This window comes from Geotrypetes seraphini, chromosome 3 (genome assembly GCF_902459505.1).
Source record: "Geotrypetes seraphini chromosome 3, aGeoSer1.1, whole genome shotgun sequence".
NCBI classification, from domain to species: Eukaryota; Metazoa; Chordata; class Amphibia; order Gymnophiona; family Dermophiidae; genus Geotrypetes; species Geotrypetes seraphini.
In genome coordinates, this window is record NC_047086.1 from 156,276,278 (window position 1) to 156,300,623 (window position 24,346).

At 44.2% G+C, this 24,346-nt stretch overlaps 1 protein-coding gene across 4 annotated transcripts in view; it reads right to left on the bottom strand.

Annotated features, from left to right (window-relative positions):
- The window catches only part of HECA (hdc homolog, cell cycle regulator), a 61,704-nt gene that overhangs the window by 15,544 nt on the left and 21,814 nt on the right, over nucleotides 1–24,346 (bottom strand). For 2 of the 4 annotated variants that reach the window (XR_004538926.1, XM_033939290.1), the window contains exon 2: nucleotides 21,904–22,941. Coding sequence is in view for 3 of the 4 variants with exons in the window: in XM_033939290.1 (XP_033795181.1) it covers nucleotides 21,904–22,941 (1,038 nt within the window). In the remaining variant the exon portion in view is untranslated. The remainder of the gene's footprint in view (nucleotides 1–21,903; nucleotides 22,942–24,346) is intronic. The other 2 variants (XM_033939292.1, XM_033939291.1) reach the window with 2 other exon arrangements.

The following is a 24,346-nucleotide window of genomic DNA, read 5'->3' on the forward strand; positions in this document are numbered from 1 at the left end:
CAGGCAGCCAACGAAGGAATGAGGCCGGATTGGCCCATCCATCCTAAAGCTCCGCCTACTGGTGGGGCCTAAGGCGCGTGGGCCAATCAGAATAGGCCCTGGAGCCTTAGGTCCCACCTGGGGGCGCGGCCTGAGGCACATGGGCCCAACCCGACCATGTGCCTCAGGCCGCGCCCCCAGGTGGGACCTAAGGCTCCAGGGCCTATTCTGATTGGCCCACGCGCCTTAGGCCCCACCAGTAGGCGGAGCTTTAGGATGGATGGGCCAATCCGGCCTCATTCCTTCGTTGGCTGCCTGCCGGACAGGCGGGTTTGGCTCCCGTCTGTCCGGCCAACTACCAAAGGTACGGGGAAGGGGGGTGGGGGGGTCGTGGGGGTCGCCAGGGGGATCGCGGGTCGGCTGGGGGGCGGTCGGAGGTTCTTGGGGGGGGCGGTCGTTGGGGGGGAGGGGGGTTTGCGTCGAGGGCAGGAGGGCCTGGGATCCCTCCTGCCCGTAATGTAGTGCGGGGTGGGGTTAGGGGGTCGCCGTGGCCAGGAGGGTTTGGGCTCCCTTCTGGCCCAACTACCAAAGGTACGGGGAAGGGGGGTGGGGGGGTCGTGGGGGTCGCCAGGGGGGTCACGGGTCGGCTGGGGGGGCGGTCGGAGGTTCTTGGGGGGGGCTGTCGTTGGAGGGAGGGGGGTTTGCGTCGAGGGCAGGAGGGCCTGGGATCCCTCCTGCCCGTAATGTAGTGCGGGGTGGGGTTAGGGGGTCGCCGTGGCCAGGAGGGTTTGGGCTCCCTTCTGGCCCGATATTGTCGGGAAGTCGGCGGTCCTTCGGGGTGGGGGTGCGAGTGGTCCTGCCGGGGGGGGGGGGGGATGTATCGGACGTCGGGGAGTCGGCCGGGCAAGAGGGCTTGGGCTCCCTCTTGTTCCGATCGTGGATGCGGGTGCGGGTGGGAGCGCGTGCGAGCGGTCGTTCGGGGTGGGGGTGCGAGCGGTCTGGCCAGGAGGGTTTGGGCTCCCTTCTGGCCCGATATTGTCGGGAAGTCGGCGGTCCTTCGGGGTGGGGGTGCGAGTGGTCCTGCCGGGGGGGGGGATGTATCGGACGTCGGGGAGTCGGCCGGGCAAGAGGGCTTGGGCTCCCTCTTGCTCCGATCGTGGATGCGGGTGCGGGTGGGAGCGCGTGCGAGCGGTCGTTCGGGGTGGGGGTGCGAGCGGTCCTGCTGGGGGGGTGAATCGGGCGTCGGGCGGGGTGGGAACTATGTTTTAAAACTTTTGTATACCGCGCTCACGCATATAACGCGCGAGGGGTATGCGCGGTAGGTAAAAATGCGTATAACGCGCGCGTTATATGCGTGAAAATACGGTATTTCCATCTGCAAACAATACGGGGTGCTGAAAAATTCTCAGCCCAACCAAGAAGGGAATAACTTGAAGCCATAAAGCTTAAAAGCTATTCCACAAATTCACCCCATTCAACACATGTTGCACAATTTGTCTGAAGTTTCTGTAACCCTTCCAAAAAAGTACTCTTGATGTTTGATCACTGAAATACTGCTCCGCTGCTGCAATCACCTCCGAATCACTCAAAAATTGTCACCCTTTCAAACTCTTTTTCAGGTTTGGAAACAGAAAATAGTCAGATGGAGCCAGATCTAATGAGTAGGGTGGATGGTCTATGCACTAAAATCCCAACTGCATCAAAACAGCCAGCCTTGTGAGCAGGTGCATTGTCTTGCAAAAAGAGAACTACAGCTTCCCTCTCCTTTTTTCTTTCAGTGCCTCCTTTTATCGGCACAGCAAGTTACAATATATTCTGCATTTTTAAAAAAAAAATATGTATTTTATTGATTTCAAACAATTACGGAATCACCAAATAACACCCCCCCCCCCTCAAGACAAAAGTATAACAAAGGCAAACTGGGAGCTCAAGATAAAAATGGAAAATTATACAGTATATAAATTACAAAAGTTATCCAAAAGAGCCCAAACCCTCTGTGCATAATGATTATTCTTCCATCTGGTGGCCACCTCTTCATATTTGCAAGTTAAACATATACTGGACCAGGAAAGTGAAAAGGAAAGTGCAGCTCTCTTTCTCCCTTCTGATAAAACATGTTAAATAGCTAAGCCTATAAGCGTGTCAAACAATTTAGCTTTATATTTCCGAACTAAATGTGGCAACGCAGCTGAACGCAATCTAACAATTTTGTAAGTTAACACAGTATGAAACCCAAATATATCTTGCATTCGCTGCCAAACCACATCCCAAAATGATTTTGCAGCACATTCAAATAACATCTGAGAAAAAGTGCCTACACCTGATTTACAAGTCCAACAAACTAGACCCATGTGTAGACATCTTAGAAACCTTGTAAGGTGTCCAAAATGCCCTGTGCACCACATACATTAAGGATTGGGTTATAGAGGCAGATAACACCGGCCTGCAGACTTTACCCCAGAAAATTTTCCAAACTAAACTAAACTAAACTAAGCCTTAGGTTTATATACCGCATCTTCTCCACTGAAGTGGAGCTCGACACGGTTTACAGAGTTTAAAAAATATGGGAAGAGAGAAGAGAAAGAGTTTACAAAGCATAAAAAGAGGGGATATCTTAAAAAGAAAAACCCCCCAATTTGAGTCACTCCAGGCTTCAAATTTAGGAATTCTCTTCTTCTTTTTTGAGTCTCTCTTGAGACATCTGGAAAAATTTGAATATGGAGACCCAGGAAATCCTTGGATCTATTCTTGAAGTAAAGATTCAGGATCCAGTCCTTGTCTGGAGCCAAAGCCACAGTCAGCAGAAAAGTGGCTGGCGTAGCCACTTCTCTGTCCAATTGTTCTAATATAGCGGAAATATCCAATGGATGTTCCTGAGGTCCTTCATCTTTTTTTTTTTGAAGAGATTGTGCTTTAACAGGAAGATAATAAGCCCTTGTAAGGGGAGGTAGAGAGTTTTTTGGGGGGGGGGGTTTCTTTTTAAGATATCCATGTAAATGTGTTATTAGATATGGTTCATTGAAATATGTATTTGTAGATCCTTCTCATTTGATAAGATTTATCTCAATGAAACGCCTTGAGAATGAAGTAACAACAGCTCCTATTGGAAATTAGTTCTCGTAATTAGTAGTAGTTAAAGTGCTTCTTTATATTTGTTTGCATTTAATTAAGATACTCTTTAAATTTTGGATCTAGTTTAATTTAGAGGACTTGTGTGTGATCAGGGAAGCTGTATTTTCTTTTCCTATTGTAATTTGAGTGAATTATTTTTCAGATTTGAAAACTAATTTTAACAGAGATGTCTTGATCATACTTTTCTGTACAAGATGTTTATGCTTGGAATTTTTATAAAATTGCATAAATAAAAAATTTAAAAAAAAAAAAAAGCATAAAAAGAGGGGATGTAATCAGGAGAAGAGATTATTATATGCTAGAGAAAAGCCTGGTTTTCAGTTGTTTTCAGAATAGTTGGAGGGAGTCCAGGTTCCGCAGCGGGACATTGAGGTCGTTCCAGAGGCCGGTGATTTTGGAGAGGAGGGATCTACCCAGTTTACCTGCGTGGAGGATGCCGTGTAGAGAGGGGAAGGAAAGTTTATGTCTGTGGGCAGATCTGGTGGTAGTTGGTGTCGGGGCGAGGAAGGATAGAGGGATTAGGGGCGGAAGGATGCCGTGAATGATCTTGAAAGCCAGGCAGGAGCATTTGAAATGAATTCTGGAAAGTACTGGGAGCCAGTGAAGATTGGTAAGTAGAGGGGAGACGTGGTCATATTTGCGTTTAGCAAAAATCAGCTTAGCCGCAGTGTTCTGGATGAGATGGAGTCTGCGAAGACTTTTTTTCGTTAGGCCTAAGTAGATGGCGTTACAATAATCGAGTTTGGATAGGATGATGGATTGTACAAGGACAGTGAAATGCTTTTGGTGAAAATAGGATCTAACTTTCCTCAGCATGTGGAGGCTGAAAAAACAAGATTTTGCCAGGGAATTCAGGTGATCGTTGAGGGAAAGGGAGGAGTCGATAGTGATGCCAATGACCTTGCTTGAGAACTCAAGGTGTAGAGCAGGGCCTGTGGGTAGGGTGAAGAGGGCGGGCAGGTGAGCTAATTTTGGGCCGAGCCAGAGTAATTTCCAAACATCATCACTTATATTTTCCCCAAAATCATGTTCCCATAACTGCTGCAATACGGCACAAGTATTTGTCCTATTGAACTTAACGATAAACAGAAGAGCCTTTTTTTGATTGCCTCATAAAGCTTATACAAAAGTCTAATAAGCTTAAATCATTAACATGAATCCTTGCTTTATAAGTGTTCTTACTAGACAATGAGCTCCTTTTACAAAGGTGCACTAGTGTTTTTAGCGCGCGCACTACCCGAAAAAACTACCGCCTGCTCAAGAGGAGGCGGTAGCAGCTAGTGCGTGCGGCATTTTAGTGCGTGCTATTCCGCGCGTTAAGGCCCTATCGCACCTTTGTAAAAGGAGCCCAATGTTTCAGCTGCATCTATTGAAAAAAAATAGAAACTCTGAATGCAGATTCTCAAATGATTTAAAGTCATTGCTTTGAACAAGCTGACTCGCATACCAAATTCCTTTATGTTGCCATTCTAACCAATTAAGAACCATACCTTGAATCTTAATTTCTGGGTTGCGCCAAATAAATATACAGTGGTACCTTGGATTACGAGCATAATCCGTTCCAAGAGCATGCTCGTAATCCAAAATGCTCGTTTTTCAAAGCGAGTTTCCCCATAGGAAATAATGGAAACTCACTTTGATATGTTCCCACCCCCCACCCCCGATAACCGGCATCGCTCCCCCCCGCTCGCAAAGGCCCCCTTGCTCCAACCGGCACCCCCCCACCGCGCGAACCGGCACCCCCCAGTACAACTTAAATTTACCCACCTCCCCGTCTAGCACCGGCACCGGCACGCAGGCACAGCTCGTGTGCCTAGGAGATCTTCCAGCTTCGGTTCATAGACAAAGCACGCCTTTGTCCCGGCGCGCTTTTGACCTGACACCTCCGGCTTCTGCCTGCCTGCCTTGAGCATGCATCTGCACATGCTCAAGGACTTCTATTCTCCCTCTCACCGAGAATCTCGGCGAGAGAGAGAATTAGAAGTCCTTGAGCATGCGCAGATGCATGCTCAAGGCAGGCAGGCAGAAGCCAGAGGTGTCAGGTCAAAGTGCGCCGGGACAAAGGCGCTCTTTGTCTATGAACCGAAGCCGGAAGCCAGAAGATTTTCTAGGCACACGAGCTGTGCCTGCGTGCCGGTGCTAGACGGGGAGGTGGGTAAATTTAAGTTGTACTGGCGGGGGGCCGGTTGGAGCGAGTGGGGGGAAGCGATGCCGGTTATCGGGGGGGGGGGGTGCTCGCAAATCGAGTCAACACTCGGTTTGCGAGTCAAAAGTTTGCTGAGTGTTTTGCTCGTCTTGCAAAACACTCGCAAACAAGGTTACTCGCAAACCGAGGTTTGACTGTATACTCATATTCCGGCCACAAAAACCCTAAGTCACAAGCAACAGCCTTCAAAATTGGAGACTGTGATGCAACGCATTCAACCTGAGCAGTTAAAAGGCCACTCAAGGGAATCGGGGCCACAATTTCTCTCTCCAATAGTAACCATTTGGGTACATCAACATCAATTGTTGGAGCATACCAATACACTGCAGAGGCAACTAAAAAAGGTGTGTGATATAGCTTAAAATCTGGAAAATTGACTCCCCCAGAAACTTTTAACATTCTCAATTTACAAAAAGCATAGGAAACTAAGTATTTTTCCTTCTATAGATTTATAAAACTGAGAAGTATCATACTCAGTATACAAGGGCTGTTCAAAAAGTATCAGACCTTAATTTTGCTTGTGTAAACAAATAAAGCTAGGGAGGTGTGGTTTGGTGCATGTATATAGGCGACCCTAATGCGCATGCTTGAATTTTTTCCCGCCTACAGAAGCTGTCAGTCGCTGGCAGAACGCCGATGAGTGAGGAAGTGTAAGTGAGCACCGTCCGATTTTCGTTTTTGACAAAATGACAGAAAAAGTTGAATAACGCTACTGCATTAAATTTTGTGTAAAGCTTGGTGATTCCCAAGTGGAAACAATCTGCAAGATTCAACAGGCCTTCAGGGATGAAGCAATGGGCATCACACAGATAAAGGAGTGGTACAACCACTTCAGAGATGGCCACACATCAGTGGAGAGTGAAGCATGTTCTGGTAGGCCTTCAACATCTAGAAATGAGATCTTCATTGACCAAGTGAGGACCCTGGTGATTCTGGATCGTCGAATCACGATCAAAGCACTTGCAGATGAGGTGAGCATCAGCGTTGGATCCATTCATTCCATTTTGACTGAGGATTTGGGCTTCAGGAGAATTTCAGCGAAGTTCATGCCAAAGCTAACAATCGAGCAGAAGCAACTCCGTTTGGAGATCGCACAGGACATGCTGGAGACTGTGAACAGTGATCCCAACTTCCTCAGCACAGTGATCACTGGCAATGAATCCTGGGTTTATGGGTACAAACTAGAAACCAAGATGATGTCATCACAATGGAAGCATTCAATATCCCCAAGGCCAAAAAAAGCAAGGCAGGTTCACAGCAATGTCAAAGTCATGCTGACCGTCTTCTTTGACTCCAGTGGCGTGATTCATCACTAGTATGCACCACACGGCACAACCATCACCAAGGGGTTCTAAAGAAGTTCTGCATCGCTTTCGTAACGCTGTGAGATGCAAATGGCTGGACCTGTGGGCAGCGGGCAACTGGCAGCTCCATCACGATAATGCATCTGCCCATTCTTCACATTTGATACAGTTTCCTGGCCAAACACAACACACCTGTGATTCCTCAGGCTCCCTACTCTCCCGACATGGCTCTGTGTGACTTCTGGCTTTTCCCCAAGCTGAAAATGCCCCTGAAAGGGACCAGATTTCAGTCAAGAGAAGACATCAAGCAGAATGCGAAGGACCAGTTGCGAGCAATCACAAAAGAGGCATTCCAGCGCTGCTTCAGACAGTGGCAGAACCATTGGAAGAAGTGTGTGGCAGCATAAGGGGACTACTTTGAAGGAGATTAGTATAAGATTGTTGTATCTGATACAAGTATTTTTTATGAATAAAGGTCCCTTGTATAATTCACTTTGGGAACTAATACCATTTTTTATCACTTCTAACCTGCCCCACCAGGACAAGTATAGAGGAGACCAGCGCACAAAGGGTCAGTTTCAACTGTCTATTGAGTTCCAATGAACGTTCAACAGAAGGTCTAAACCAGATACCTAAATATTTCACTTAATTAACCCATTTTAGTTGAGCATCACCCAGATGAGATTTATAAATATGTAAAGAAGCTAAAAGGTTCAGTTGCAAAGGTTAGGAATGTAAACCAGGCATGGATGTTATTTAAAAATACCATCAGGGAAGCCCGAACCAGATGTATTTCACATATCAGCAAAGGTGGAAAGAAGAGGAAACTAGAGCTGGCATGGTTAAAAGGTGAAGTGAAGAGGCTATTAGAACCAAAAAAAACATCCTTTAAAGAATGGAAAGAGGATCCGAATTAGAGAGCTGCACGGGAACGGGGACGACGGGAATCCCGCGGGACCCGCGGGCATCCCGCGGGTTCCCCCTTTGGGTCACGGGGATCCCGTGGGGATGCCCCTAGGGTCGCGGGGATCCCGTGGGGACGCCTCCGAGGGTCGCGGGGTTCCTGCGGGGCTGGATGTACTCAGTCGCGCTGCTCTTCTCCCTACCTTCTCTGCTTGCAGCACAGAGCCGAACGGAAGTCTTCCCGACGTCAGCGCTGACGTCGGGAAGACTTCCGTTTGGCTCTGTGCTGCAGGCAGTGCAGGTAAGGAGGAGAGTAGCCTCGCGGTTCGAGTGGCTACCAAGGGAGGGGGCGGTCCGCCCCGCCACACCCCGCCCCGGTTGCAGCACAGCCAGCCAGGTCCCCTTACTTTTGTGGCACTTCCCCGACCGACCGACAACAGCCCCGGTCCGACAATCCTCCTTGCCCTGTAGCCGCGAATCTAAATTATCTTCTTACAGCAGCTGTAATAAGGTAATTTAGATTCGCAGTTAAGGGCAGGGAGGTTTGTCGGACCGGGGCTGTTGTCAGTCGGTCGGGAAAGTGCCACAAAAGTAAGGGGACCTGGCCGGCTGTGCTGCACCCGGGGCGGTAGAGAAGGAGTGGGGAGAAGGACGCTGAAAGGCCATGGGGAAGACGGGAGGAGGGGGGGAAGGTCTCTGAAAGCACTTGAAGACAGAGGAGGGAGAAGGACGCTGAAAGCACATGGGGAATACAAAGGGGTGGAGAAGGACGCTGAAAGGCCATGGGAAGGGCAGGGGTGGGGAGGACTCTGAAAGCACTTGTGGAAGACAGAGGGGGGAGAAGGATGCTGAAAGCACATGGGGAAGACAAAGGGGTGGAGAAGGACGCTGAAAGGACATGGGGAAGACGGGGGGGGGTGGAGAAGGACGCTGAAAGGCCATGGGGAAGACAGAGAGGGAGAAGGACGCTGAAAGGACATGGGGAAGCAGAGGGGGGAGAAGGACACTGAAAGCACATGGGGAAGACAAAGGGGTGGAGAAGGACGCTGAAAGGACATGGGGAAGACGGGGGGGGGTGGAGAAGGACGCTGAAAGGCCATGGGGAAGACAGAGAGGGAGAAGGACGCTGAAAGGACAGGGGGAAGCAGAGGGGGGGAGAAGGACACTGAAAGCACATGTGGAAGACAGAGGGGGGAGAAGGACGCTGACAGGACATGGGGAAGATGGAGGGAGAAGGACGCTGAAAGGAAATGGGGAAGAGAGAGTAGGGAGAAGACGCTGGCAGGGAAGAAGACAGATGCCAGACTATGGGGGGAGCAGAGAGAAGAAGATGGGTGCCAGACCAATTTGGAAGGGGGAAGAAAGGGAGAGGCACAGTAACAGAGCAAATGGAAGATGCAGAAGGAAGAGAGACAGTGGATGGAAGGAATTGAATGAGAACATGAGGAAAGCAGAAACCAGGCAACAAAGGTAGGAAAAGAATTATATTTCTTTTTTTTTATTTTGCTTCAGGATAAAGTAGTATATTAGTTGTGTTGATAAAAATTTATAAACATTAGAGGCTCTGGTAGAAACCCATTTGCAAAGTATGTATTCTTCCCAATTAATATTTTCAAATTAATAAAGTATTTTTGCTTATTTGTAAATGGGTTTCTACCAGAGCCTTTAATTCAGTAGCATAATTAAATGAAATAACTATTTCTGAAGTTTATATGGACGGGTGGGGACTGAGGGATTCCTCACGGGGACGGGTGGGATTCCTCACGGGGACGGGTGGGGACGGGTGGGACTTTGGCGGGGACGGGTGGGGACGGGTGGGATTTCTGTCCCCGCGCAACTCTCTAATCCGAATGAAGAAAATAAGAAACACAAACACTGGCAAGTTAGATGCAAAGCATTGATAAAGACAGCTAAGAAAGAATATGAAGAGAAACTTGCAAAAGAGGCAAAAACTCATAACAATTTTTTTAGGCACATCAGAAGCAGAAAACCTGTGAGGGAATCTGTGGGACCGTTGGATGATCAAAGAGCGAAAGGGGCGCTCAGGGGGGATAAGGCCATAGCGGAACGATTGAATGAATTCTTTGCTTCGGTCTTTACGGAATAAGATGCAAGAGATCTTCCTGAAGTGGAAATGGTTTTCAAGGGTAATGATGCGGAGGAACTGAAAGAAATCTTGGTGAATCTGGAAGATGTACTAAGCCAAATCGACAAAAGTGATAAATTTGCCAGGACCGGATGGTATACATCCCAGGGTACTAAAAGAACTCAAACATGAAATTGCTGACCTGCTGTGAGTGATCTGTAACCTGTTGCTAAAATTGTCAGTAGTACCTGAAGATTGGAGAATGGCCAATGTTACGCCAATTTTTAAAAAGGGCTCCAGGGGAGATCCAGGAAATTACAGACCAGTAAGCCTCAATTATTCAAAGCACATGATAAAATGTATTATATACTAAATCTCATTCCGAAAGCTTAAGAAAATAAGAAGAGAAGCCCTGGCTGTGGCTCAGAGCAAGATGATGAAAAAACATAGGCAACTGAATCTTTAGGAAGGTTGCACCAAAACCAGATCGAAATGAAAGGCTCTATTTGTGATTTATAAACAGTTGTACAGAATATTGTCCCTTTTTATACTTTAATAAAAACATTTCAATATAAAATCAGAAGTGTTTGAGGCTTGTGCAAATGAGGACAGAGTCTGCGAGAACGAGGCAGGGTTGGGGACAAACTTTGTCTCTGTATCATTCTTTAGTCCAAACTATATTAGGTTGTTTTTCTAAAGGGAACATCATCTAAAGTGGCATCTGTTGCGATTGGCTATAAGATGCTTTGGAGAAACTAGCAAGTTTGATGTCTAGTTAGACAGTGACCAGGCAATTCCTTCCTGATATTAGGACATGGGATGTTTCACATCTGATAATAAAGGATCATAGAGCAGTTTGTTTAATACATCTGCCAAAACCTAAATCACACAGTGACAGCACCAAAACATCTCATGGGTTTTCCAGAATGAGCATCGCTGTTGTTCCCAGTCTAAAAGCTTGTCTAATGAGCTGTTTTTCTCCTGATGCCAGACACCTTTCACTTCTCTTGCATATCTGCCTTCACATCCACCCTCTCTGTCAAGAATCAGTCAGGAAGGTTGGATTAAATAGTTTTATACTTGCTTCTGAATGATACCAGAGTTCTGTCTGGACCTGCTCCTGTTCCCTCCCAGAGTCCTGTTTAAACTCGTTGCCAGTTTCCTGCCATCATCCCTGCTGGTTCCTGCCATCAGGCTGCTGATCTCACTTCCAAGCATTGACCTTGGCCTGGATCTGACCAAGAATTTGTTAGTGGTTTTGCTTGCTTGTATTTAAAGATATTGTCCCAGCTTGTCTGCTCTTTCCAAACTTTAAGAAGTTCCCTAAGGCTACTGGACTATAAAGTTACATTTGAAATGTACCCTTCAGAAGAATCACAAAGTTTTTACACTTTTGTTACACAGATGATATCCCTAAAACATACATTTTCATTATTCCAAACACAGGTCATGGAAAATGTATTTTAATGAGATTGTTTAGTAAACAGTTTTAATGGCTATTTTGTAATATAATATAGTTAAAACAGCTCAGACAAAGGGGACAATTCTAAAAAAAACAGGCACATATTAGGCACCACGATGGGACATACCAACCGCTACATTTACAACAGCATCTGTGCACACAGATGCTGTTTAACGGATACTGGCTTAAGTCCAAAGATGTGCACACAATGTTGGGTACACTCACTTATATGTCAGGTAAACGGCAGGCACAAGTGCATCTAAATCAGGGGCACAGCCAAGGGCGAGCTTGGCACACCCAGTTGGGTTTCAGGCTGGCCACCCAGTAGCTTTAAGGCAGGCCGCTGGCAGCACTTTGTATACACTGCTGGCGGCTGACCCAGAAGACTTCCCTCTGACGCTTCTGGGTCAGCCACCGTCAGCATGTAGGAACTGCTGCTGGTGACCTGAAGAAATGGTACACGAGCTGGGGGCATGGTAAGGGAGGGACAGAATTTGCTGCTGCACAGGCTAGGAGAGTGGGAAGGGTAGGAAAAAGAGAATTTGATGGGATGGGATGGGAAGGGAGGCTAGGGATGGGAAGGGAGGGGAAGAAAGAAAGAGAGAGAGAGAGAGAGAGAGAGAGAGAGAGAGAGAGAAAGAATCTGCTGCAGGTGCTGGGGGTGGGAAGAGAGGGACAGAGTCTGCTGCATGGCTGGGGGAGAAGGGAGGGAAAGAGAGCCTGCTGCATAAGCTGGGGGGGGGGGGGGAAGAGGGAAGGAAAGAGAGAGAGAGAGAGAGATGTCCACCCACTTTGGGCTCAGGCTACGCCACTGGTCTGGACAGTACAGATCACATTTGTAACTTACATTACTCTAAGTTATGCATGTAAAAAGAAAAACAGAAAAAAATGAAGGCACCTAGCATCCTTCTAGCTTTCGCCGTCACCTTTCCAACCTTTTTGATCATCACATACAATCACACCCAAGTCCCACTCACTCTTCTGTCATGCATATAAGTTCTTCACCCCCTAAACTGTTCTGTTCCTTTGGGTGTTTGCAGCCCAAATGCATTTCTTAGCATGACAGAAGTACATGTGAAAATTATGAAAATGAAAAATAATATCTTAAATAAAAAGGTTATATCAATATTAATTAATTAATTTGTTTTATATCCCATCCTCCCCAGGAGCCCAGAACGGGTTACAAGAATACATACACAGTAGTATAGGGGACATCTCACAACAGGCAGACACTAGACAGTGAGACAGGCGCTCTAAAGGGGTCTTTTACTAAAGCGCGCTAATCGATTTAGCGTGCGCTGAATGCTAAGGCGCTCATTATATTCTATGGGCGCCTTAGCATTTAGCACGCGCTAAATCGATTAGCACGCCTTAGTAAAAGACCCCTTTAGAGCGCCTGTCTCACTGTCTAGTGTCTGCCTGTTGTGAGATGTCCCCTATACTACTGTGTATGTATTCTTGTAACCCGTTCTGGGCTCCTGGGGAGGATGGGATATAAAACGAATTAATTAATTAATATTGATATAACCTTTTTATTTAAGATATTATTTTTCATTTTCATAGTTTTCACATGTACTTGGTTGGTTGAATAGGATACTACAGTTTCTGCAATACTTCATTTTTTTTTCCAGGACTAATTATAGCAACAGTCTCACTACAAAGACATACTCTATTTCAAGTTTAATAATTTAAAATGTTATGGATTTATACATAGTCACTATTCCAACTAAAAGCTTTTTATCTTGTTTAGGAATAGTCACGTTAAGTAGCTGAGACATAAGGTGAACTGTGGGAAGATTAATAACCCCTCAACATACCACTGGCAAAAACAAAAATGTGGAGTATCACAGGCAAACTGCAATGGAGGTTCATGTTTTCTAAATACAACCAGAAAAGCCAAAAGGAGACCAATCATTCCACAGCAATGCCAAAAAAGCCCCAAATGAAAATAGCAAAGTAGAACTGATCTGGATGACCAAACATTTATTCAACAGATGACATAAGTAAACTCAAATAATGTTAAAAGAAGGGGGGGCAAAGGGAAAAAAACAGATGTACACTAGATAAGTACATGACAGCAATAAATAATACAATATATAGAACCACCAAAATAAATCAAAATGACACTGGATATAATTTCTTTTCTCTTTTTTTATCTCTTTATTTCTCTATTTATAGACAGGGACAAGCCTCAGAATATTGAGTATTAGATTTTCACCCATTCAGGGTTCTTTCAAAGAGAAAGACATTTCTTTTCTCTTACTCACATTCACATCACTGGCTTGAACCCATCCTCCCTACCTTTTTTTTTCCTAACATTAAGTATAAATTTTATTTCTTCAATAATTTTCATTAAAACTACAGTCAAACCTCGGTTTGCGAGTAACCCAGTTTGCAAGATGAGCAAAACACTCAGCAAACTTTTGACTCGCAAACCGAATGTTGACTCGATTTGTGAGCACCCCACCCCCCTCGATAACCGGCAACGCTCCCCCCCGCTCGCAAAGGCCTCCTCACTCCAACCGGCACACCCCCCCCCCCCCGCTGTGAACTAGCCCCCCTGCCCGATACAACTTAAACTTACCCCCCTCCCCCGTCTAGCGCAGTGCACAGATCATGTGCCTAAGAAGATCTCTCCAGCTTCTGCCTGCCTGCCTTGAGCAGTATCTGCGCATGCTCAAGGACTTCTAATTTTCCCTCTCGCCGACAGAAGGGTAGGCAGGTTGCTGGGGCCGCTGAGCTGATCACAGCAGCCAAGATCAGCTCAGCGGCCCCTTTTCCGGCACATTATACCTGTTTTGACTTGGTCCTTAAGTCAAAACGTATAAGTGCTGACTAGGCAACCTGCCTAAAGTTTAGGTTATACCTGCTGCATGCCTAGGTCTAGGTCGGCCCACCTCCTGCCCATCACCTGCCTTTTCCCCTCCTCTAAAAACGCCTCTTTTCTCTCTGTGCGTTTAGAGGCAGGGGAAAGGCCTAAGCTGGTTTTAGATACGTTTAAATCCAGCTTTGATTACGGGTACTTGGACGATCAGGCTTTTTGATCGTCCAAGTACCCATTTAGGCCACTTTTTAGACATTTTTTTAAATTATTATGAGCCCCACAGTATATATTTTCCTTATGTATATATATATTCTACATATGTTATCACCTATAGCATTAGTCACTTCCTTTATAAGTTCTTTATAGTTTTTTATTTTGTATTTATAAAGTTGCACATTATTTTTCAAGTATATCATCTTGTACACAAAGTGTACTCAAGAAAACATAATATTTAAATTTACTTTCAACCCTGAAAATAAATCAAATTTATAAAAGGAAACACAACTTAACTTAATCACACACTAGTACTCAAACTTTGGATCCAAGACTTGATGATAAGAGTAATTTAAGTTAAACATAACCAGCAAACAAAATCATTCAATCTACTGCTGAAAGAGAGCTAATTATTACTTAGGTGCAGATGTTTCTTCATTCTCAAGACGCTTCAAAGAAAGGAAACCAGTCAAATGAGTCGGTTCTACAAACACATATTTTAAGGAACGGTATCTAATAACACATTTGCAAGGGTATCTAAGAAAAAAAAAGACCCCCCCCAATCTGAGTCACACCAGGTTTCAACATTAGAAATTCCCTTCTTCTCTTCTGAGTCTCTCTCAAGATATCAGGAAATATCTGAATATGGAAACCCAGGAAGTCCTTAGATCTGTTTTTAAAGAAAAGTTTAAGGATCCAATCCTTGTCTGGAGCTAAAGCTACAGTCAATAAGAGAGTGGCTGAGATAGCCACTTCTCTATCTGATTGTTCCAATAAAGTGGAAACATCCAAGTAAATCTTGATTACCTTTAACTGTTTTTAGGTCTCTATTTTCTTCCTGAATATTAGATTTCAACAAAACTATATCTTGTTTTAAAGATTTAATTTCTTCTTTCTGATTTTTCATTTCTTTATCCAAATATTTTATCTGAGGGTTAAGGGAATTTCCCAAATTAGACACCAGATCCCAAAGAGCGTCTAAAGTGACTTCTGGGGGTTTAACAGGAGAAAAAGGAATTGCTTGTGCAATTAGAGATTGCTCATTCGGCAGGTTTACCTCCCTGGAGCCTTGTTCCTCCTTAGTTTGAGTTGTCCCGGTCGCTGGTTCTTTCAAGAGGAGTAAAGCAGCAAAGATTGATCCCACCATCAACAATCTACTGATAAATTCAACAGACATCAAAATATTCCGAAAAGAAATCAAAACTTATCTCTTCAAAAAACACTTCCCATCATCATAACCCCTCAACAACAATAGAAAATACTCTCATGACCACCACCATCGCAATACATCAGAACCCTGACTTTTATTATTTCTATTCATCACAACAACCTACCAGAATCCTGACTTTATTATATCTACTCATCACAACAACTTATCACAATCTACTATTAGCTTTCAAGTTCCTCCGAAAAACCCAGATTAACAATTATATCCTGACACATTCTTGAATCTATGTACTGCACCGCTACTGGAAATGTCCAGTCTTATAAATTGTAATCCGCTTAGAACCGCAAGGCACAAGCGGAATATAAATCACTAATGTAATGTAATGTAATGTAAATCACTCTGAGCTGTTTCAAGTAGCGAGCCCTCCGATACACTGGCCTGTCGAGAACACGTCCTCTTCGGGCGTGCTCTCTTCTCGCGGTGAGCTAGCTCCCAGTGGCAGCGGCTGAAGGGGTGGCGTCCTTAAGTCGGGGCTCAAGGTAACATCTAGCCCAAGGGTATTTGCCGCTGCACTACTCTCTGCAGGCGTTTCCAGCGGGTGACTCCCCGACGATATTTGCTCACTTTGAAGGCGTCTAAAAAGGTCATCCACTGTAACCAACGGGGCTTCCAAGCACCAGGAGGCACCACCAGCGCTTCTGCCCCTTCTTTTTGGCATATTCACGAGTAGGTAAAAGAGACAGTCAGAGACGTTTTCTCAGCAATCAGATAGCAGCTGCCATCTTGGATCGCCCCAGCAAGTTCTTTGCAGTTTTTATGTTTCACTATTCAGATTTCACAGCTCTATTTTTTATGAATGTGTGCTTTGTAACCAAGTGCATGTATATTATTTATATCATCTGCTGAATACATTTTTGGTCATCCAGATCCTTTGTTCTACTTTGTTCTTTTCATACAAATTTTGGATACCAATTTCAGACAAGGCAATGGTAAATCACCCAGATGGAAATAAGTTATGAAAAATGTTATTTCAAAGCACAAGAAAGGAGAAGATCCAGAACATAGAGCACACTTTTTTAAAAAAAATTTAGATATCATTGAATATTTGGATATCTCACCTTTCAGGAAATTTCATTACACCTCTGATCCTAGGAAAGTGGTAGAGCGTGGAACTCGCAGGCAAGCCTACCCTGAGATACACTTTTACCAGAGTTAACCAATAGTTCAATCAAAAATCATTCTCATTTTCTTACTATTTACATGAAGCAATTTATCTGTGAAAAACACAGCTCTCATTTGTCTCAACATCTGTTCTTGCTACACAGAGAAAACAAAATCTTTGATCTTATTGTGCAAAGCTGAACTAAAACTGTAGGTTTGATCTGGATGCAGACCAATTGCATGAGTCAATATTGCAAAGTTCTCATCTGAAATCCAGCCTACAGAACTCTCCCTATGGCAAACAGTATCATTCACAGGCGCTGTAAACAAAGACTAAAATGTCATCTTTCAACAGGACACAGAAAAAACTATACCCTGCAGCAATTTTGTGCACCCCTTTATCAAACCAACAGTAGATGAGGCATTACAGTTCAGCACCACCTATTTAAATGGTCTACAGCAGGGGTCTCAAAGTCCCTCCTTGAGGGCCGCAATCCAGTCGGGTTTTCAGGATTTCCCCAATGAATATGCATGAGATCTATGTGCACGCACTGTTTTCAATGCATATTCATTGGGGAAATCCTGAAAACCCGACTGGATTGCGGCCCTCAAGGAGGGACTTTGAGATCCCTGGTCTACAGAGAGACCACTGTGAGATAGTGGAATTCTCTTTTGAAGATAGGATGGGTGGAGATATGGGAAAGAAATGGAATCCCAGGGCTGATGCTCAAACGTTTGCACCAAAAGCCTACAACACAGAAACTTGTTTCACGATAACAGCGCAGAGTAATAACTAACCAATGCTCAAAGCTGATCATCTTTTGAATTTTATGAATGGTCAAATCACACTATAAACCAAAAGTTAAGGCAATTTACGTGCTTGGCAAACGCACACAAGGGTTTTACAGTTAGCAGGGATTTTGTGCACATGTCCAGACAAAATCAGAAATACAAGCATACTTTGGCGCTGTTCTTCTATGCTTTTAAATATGAGCCTTTTAAAAATTATTTGCATTTAAGGATTATATTAAAAGTGCAGATAAACAGGTGTCAAGGTGAGTTTTCATTTTCCTTTCAGCTTAGGCTCGTGCACATGTTTATTTCTCACTATGGGCACTTAAATCTTGCACGAGCTTCCTCTCCGTCACAAGAGAGGACAAAATCCGTATTTTAAAGTTCCAAAATGACAAGAAATCTTCTGAAACCCCACAATCCTACCCACAAGCTGTTGGCAAGTTTTCGGCAGTAAGGCCAGTAATGGTTTCTGTGCTGCTGTCTGAACTAGAGAACGACACGGGAACAAATTTTTCCTCATCCCCAGAAGAAGTCAATTTCCACATCCCGTCCCTGAAAGTTTTGTTGCTCTCCCTGTCCCTGCCCCATTCCTGTAAGCTCTGCCTTAACTGCATAAGCCTCAAACACATGATTTTAAAGTGTTTGAGGCTTGTGCAGATGAGAATGGAGCTTGCAGGAATGGGACAGGGACAGAAAAAGAATTCGGAGGACGGGACAAGAAAATGAGTTCCTGCGGGAACAGGGAAAAATTTGTCCCCGTGTCATTCTCAGCTTTGAGAATTGGGAGGGAATACCAACCGACCTCATTAACAGCCATTTCAACGCATTTAAATACAATTTGTGGGAAGTTCATGTGATGTTGTGAGTGGAGTCGGACGCATAGCAGAACTGCTTGCAGCCCTCCAGCACTTTCCCCAATTTACAAGAACCTTGAGAAATTTCTAATATCACATTTTCGTCATTGGAGACAGTCTGGGGTTCTATGGAGATATCTTTTTAAATTTGCGGCCCCGTGAGCTCTAAATCTCAAAAAAAGGATCGAGAATGTATGAAGGTGGTTGAGGGTAAGATGGCGGACCAGCCTCCAGATTGCTCTTTGCTGCTTGCTCCGGAACACGTGGAAACTTTGACCTCTGCTGTGGTTGTGGCTCTGACACAACTCTCAAATCAGATTGTTAATTTAGAAACTTTACGCACTGAAACAACTAATAGGATGAGTGAGATTGAACAGCGAGTGTCTTCCATCGTAGATACATCCAGTGAATTGTCAGAGGAATTGTTGGCGCTAAAACAACAACTTACTAAACAAGCCGACAAGCTTGAAGGCTTAGAAAACTGGGTCCACAGAGGAAATTTGCAATTTCTTGGCATCCCCGAATCTGTGTCTGATACTCATTTATTGAAGGATCTGGAAACCTGGCTATCCTGGGAATTTACTTTTACATCTTCAGCGGGGCCTGTGAGACTGGAACGTGCACACCGAGTGGGCCATAAAGCCCAAAACTTGTCTAAATCCCATATTGTGCCTGTGGAACTTCATAATTATGTCCACAAGGTGGATATACTAAAACAATATCGAGCAAAGCATGAGGCTCTCTCTTTTGAGGGTCATCAGGTGAAAATATTCCACGACTTTTCTACCACCTTGACGGAAACCCGCTGGAGGTTTACTCCGCTTTGTAGAAGACTTCGTTTCATGCTTCTTTATCCAGCGGTACTCAAGGTATTTCATGACAGGCAATAGAAACAATCTGCCACCTCAGAAGCAGCAGAAGATTTTCTGAACACCATGGATCCCTAAGAATCTATTACCTGATCTAATGCTGAACTGATAATGGGTTAAAAGTACTGTGTTTGCTATCCCACTTTCTTGTGGTATATGTTCAGGACTCTCTTGGTTCACTTACTGGTTATTTTCACATCTTGATATGTGTGTGTGTTGGGGGAGGGGGAGGGGTGCAGGAGGGTTGTAAACATCATTTTGTGATCTCTGCACACCTCTTGACATTTAGAGAGGTTTGCTTTATTTTTCTATGCTAGATTGGGAAGTTGGGGAGTAGGGGAATGGTTGGGTGGGAGGGTAGGGGTTTTTGATACTGCTTCGATCATGTTTAGGGAAAAGGTGAGCAGGGGCCCAATTGGGTCGGGTCTTATTTGCTACTCTTAGTCCTAGCATTTTGCTCTGTCCAAGCAGTCAGACAGCGGATGATACCTTTGTTTCCTTATTATCTGGGTACATGGATGCATATTTTATATTTCATCCTGGGGGAGGCTGGGCTCCCAGGACATTGGCTTATCTCTCTGTTTTACATCACATTTTCAACACAGTGACTTCCCCTGACAGACCAGGCATTTAGGCTTGTTTCCTGGAATGTGGGAAGCATCACTTCGCCGATTAAATGTGTGAAAATACTAACAACACGTAATCGCTACAAGGTGGATATCGCCTGCCTCCAGGAGACAAGATTGACAGATGAAGAACACTCTAGATTGTGTCGCCATTGAATAGATGACATTTAATTTTCATCTTCCACGAGACGTCTTGGTGGGATAGCTATCTTGGTGCAGAAGTCCCTGCCCTCCAAGGTTCAAATATTGGAGACTTCTATGGGCCGCTACCTTTTGCTTCATTTGACCCTGGGTACCAAAGAATGCATATTGTTGGTGGTCTATGGCCATCTGAAATCAGCAAATATGTGTTATACACTCCTTTACCTAGGGTCTGGAAGTGGGTTTGTAGATTTCATGGAATCTAGTCTATGGCGTCTCCTTTTCTACCCATACATTTTCATGGAAAATTTCCCCCTGGTTATCAATAACCCTATACTGCTGTCTTGGAGAGATAAGGGTATTAATTATGTGTTACAGGTAGTTACAGATGAGGCTAAGATGAAATCCTTCCCAAACTTGCAATAGAAATATGGACTTTCACATAGGGACCTTTTTGCCTATCTTCAGGTGCATCACTACATCTAGCAGCTGCCTTTTCAAGATCTTACACTGGATAGACAAGAGCTACTATCCACGGACTTCACTCTCTCAACTGAAAGTACCCCTCTGTTTTCATCATAGACATTTGAAAGATGAAACTCCAGTGATTGACTATATAAAGTTACAAACCTCCTGGCAGAGAGATTTAGGCTGTAATTTACCAGAAGATTTTATTCCCAACAGCTGCAAAGAAGTTGCATTTTTTGAAATCATACATGTACTTTTGGGAAATGCAAAATAAGATTTGAGCTCCTTTTAAGCTCACTTGAGCTATCCTCCTCAATAAGGTTAAATCAATCAATGCACAGCCTAACTTTTCAACCCAAGCAAACTAGAAACTTATTTTGTGGACTTGGCAAGATGCTAATTACAGTATAGTCATCTTCTTTAAAGTAAGTTGTCCAATAAGCAAACAGAATATAAAAATTATACGAAACCTTAAAGGCATGACCCTGCAGTCCAAAAATATAAATTTACATCTTAAGGCCCTCAATTTCGTTTTCTGTATATTATTTGCAGTTTTGTAGCTTGCCAGATCTGGCTCCATGTTGACATTTGGAGGCCCATCATGCCTTCCTAATGAGATGACAGTCACAGGGATAGAGTTTGTTTCACCAACAGGAGCTTCACCGACCTGACTGAAGATCAAGTTCAGGGCTGCCCAAATCCAGTCCTTGAGATCTACTGGCAGGCCAGGTTTTCAGGATATCCACAATGAATATGCATGAGAGGGATTTGCATACCAAGAAGGCAGTGCAGGCAAATCTCTCTCATGCATATTCATTGTGGATATCCTGAAAACCTGGCCTGCCAGTAGATCTCGAGGACCGGACTTGGGCAGCCCTGCTCAAGTTGATGCAGCAGGCAAATCTCCAATACACAGAGGTAGAACTCCATGGGAGCTGCAGATACAGTCCTGCTTCATCTGTGATCAATCAGCAGAAGACTGGGGGAAAGGGAGAAATATTGTTGCAGGAACAGAAAGAAAGTACTGTAATCTTACTTTCTGTCTTAAGCTCCTGTTCTCAATTATATTTTTGTTTACTTACATCTAATATTCTGCAGCTTGCAAATAAATAGAAATAGAAACTGCAATGGTTCAAACTGCCATCCTCTGTCCCTATGTTTACTTAACAGTGCAATATGTGCAAATACTATCTGGACTTATGTGTTTCGTGTGATACACTACAGTATAATGCACAGCTATCTGACAGAGAAAACTGTAAGAGCCTGTATGCAGGCAAGCAAGATTCTGCTCAAGCACATGAATTTTACTGTGCCATATTTAAACTGGTCTACGGTCTAAAGTCTACAGTATCCTCAGTGGTCTAAACTAACCCAGACATAGCCTCAAAGATGCATGTATACACCAGTCAGCAAGATGCTACATTTACACCAATGACAGCTGAGCTCATATACTTACTGACAAGTTTTTACGGAAAGATGATGCTGATATACATAACATTAAGTAGAAGCAACTGTTGAATATCTGATAGAACAGTAGTTTTTCCCTTCTCATGAATTTCCACACAGCGATAAACCATAAGAACTTTACACATCTGGCCTTAAGTCAACATGAAAAAAACTAACTAACTACACTAGTACACAAAAATTATTCCATTCATTGGATTTTTTTTTTTTAAATGGACAAATCAGCCAGGCTGGCATCAACCTTTTACCTTGAAGGTGACAGGGAACATCATATTCAATCTCATCATGTCTTGATGGACTAAGAAACAGGGTTCCATCCACCAGTGGAAACTGCTCAAACACCGGAAGCACCCGGTGACACAGTGCACAGTTCACAACATTCCTGTGGCTAGCACTAAGCGCTGCCAAAATAAATTTACGGAGATCCTCTCCCTGACCCAGCTGAGCATCGTCTTCCATGCGAACATGGAAGGTGTTCAGCTTGTGCCGTGGTATATGGGCAAGAAGCTCAGAAAGGTCGAGTCTCCTCAGAAATTGCACGGGTGCGTCTAGATGGGCAGGCCTGTAGCCCTGCAGCCCTGTGGCACTGTAATCACAGTGGGGGTTCCTGTACATGCTACCTGCTGCCATGCTCTTCTTGTGAGGCTCCAAGTGAATTGCATTCTTTAGAAATTCTCCCAAGTATCGTGAACTTCGAGGGCCACTGAAATGCGAAGGTGAGAGAATAGAGTAGCCTGAAGGAGGGGACTGGCCAGGAGAGCCGCAGGGAGATCGCAGCCCATAGACAGCACCAACCCCTTTCTCTTGAGAGTTTTGTCTGTCAACCGAGTGCCTTCGTTGAGAATCAAAGTTCAAACCTCTTTGGGACTTACTCGCAGCTCGGCATTTTTTCCCATCATCTAGGGACTCTGACATTGATCGTCCTAGAGCCTTCTCCGAGCCAGTTTTCTTCTTCTTCTCATCTTGCATGCGCTTCACTTGGTACCAGTCTGTATCTTTCTTCAAGTGACCTTGCCCACATCGGCAGGAACAAAAGCGGAAGGCAAGGTCATAGCCCTTCTTAGTCCACATGTTTTGGCGGCACTGTTTCTCATTCCAGCTGCGGGCCCTGCCGATGCAGTTGAACTGCACCAGGATACTGCTCTCCCACTCATAAAAACACTGCAGGTGCATCCAGGTGCTGTATGGACAATGCTCATTGTTGCAGGCAATCTTCTGGTAGTCGTCCTTCTCTAGGTCAACAGATCTCCCCAAACTGCAGATCAATGGAGTAGCACAAGGTGCTTCTGTAAGAACAAACACAAAATAATAGACAATGAGATTAAGTCATATTGAATTTTTTAAAAATATATCCTTTCAATGCTTTGTTTTGGAAATGTACTTTTTGCTTTAGAAACAAGATCAATTTACTCCTATTTGTTTTTAACATATCTTGGGATACTTGTTCTCTGTCAGAGCACAACTTGTACAGCAGCATCAGTAGGCAATATTCCTTTTTGGTTTTCGAACGACATGGTGTGGAATTTTGCATGAGAGAAATATTTACAATTGTGTTTTGGTTATTTTCCAATTTTTCTGTTGAGGAAAACCATTCAACAAAGAAAACAATGCAGCTCATTTACAGTAAAGAGATTTTAATCAGCTGACTGAATTGTCATAGTTCATAAAGCCTACAAGTAGGGCTATCCACATCAACAAACACACAAATACTTTCAAAATGGAACTGCATTAAACTGAAACCTACCTAAGCCATATCTAGAATTTGGCTGCCCCCTCTCCAAACCCCCCCACCCCCCCAAAAAAAAACACCCTATGAATCTACTGTGTTCCTTATAAAAATAACTAGGTTTCTGTCACCTAAGAGAAAACTAAACTGAAATATGAACTCCCCCTACCCATGCCTCCCTTCAAATCTAATCGAGGAGCCCATCATCTAATCAAGGAACCACAAAGGCTTAAAGTGAAAGCCAGAGGGGGAATAACTTGAGTATGTCTATATTATATTACACAGAATACCCAATTTCTTCTTGTAAATCTTTCAAAACCTTGCTCCTTGCTCTAGAAGGGTAATGTTCTCAACTGGTTCTAAGGATTCCTCAAAACAAGATCATACAGAGTCAAGTCAAATGATCTTCTATCTGACTCATGGTCAAACCCCTGCGGAGTTCCACAAGGATCCCCTCTATCGCCCATACTTTTCAACCTCTTCATAGCATCCCTAGGCACGGCCCTAGACGCCCTAAACATTACATCCTTCAGCTATGCGGATGATATAACCATCCTCTTCTCCTTCGACATCCAAGACCCCACCTCCAACGGACGCCTGAAAACAACATTGGAAACTGTAGAAAAATGGATGACGAACCACAAGTTAAAACTGAATGCGGAGAAAACCAAATTCCTACTACTAGAGAAGGAACAAAAACCATCCCTAACAGAACTAGATGTAAACACAATCAAATATCCAATACAGAATACTCTCAAAATTCTGGGAACACACCTAGACAGAGGCTGCACAATGCAAACACAAATACACAAAACCATAAAAAAAGCATTCTTCACCATGCGAAACCTAAGAAAAATAAGAAAATTCTTTTCCAAAGAACACTTCAAGATCATTGTACAATCCCTCATACTCAGCTCCTTAGATTACTGCAACAGCCTCTACCTACCTTGCCTAAATACTATGAT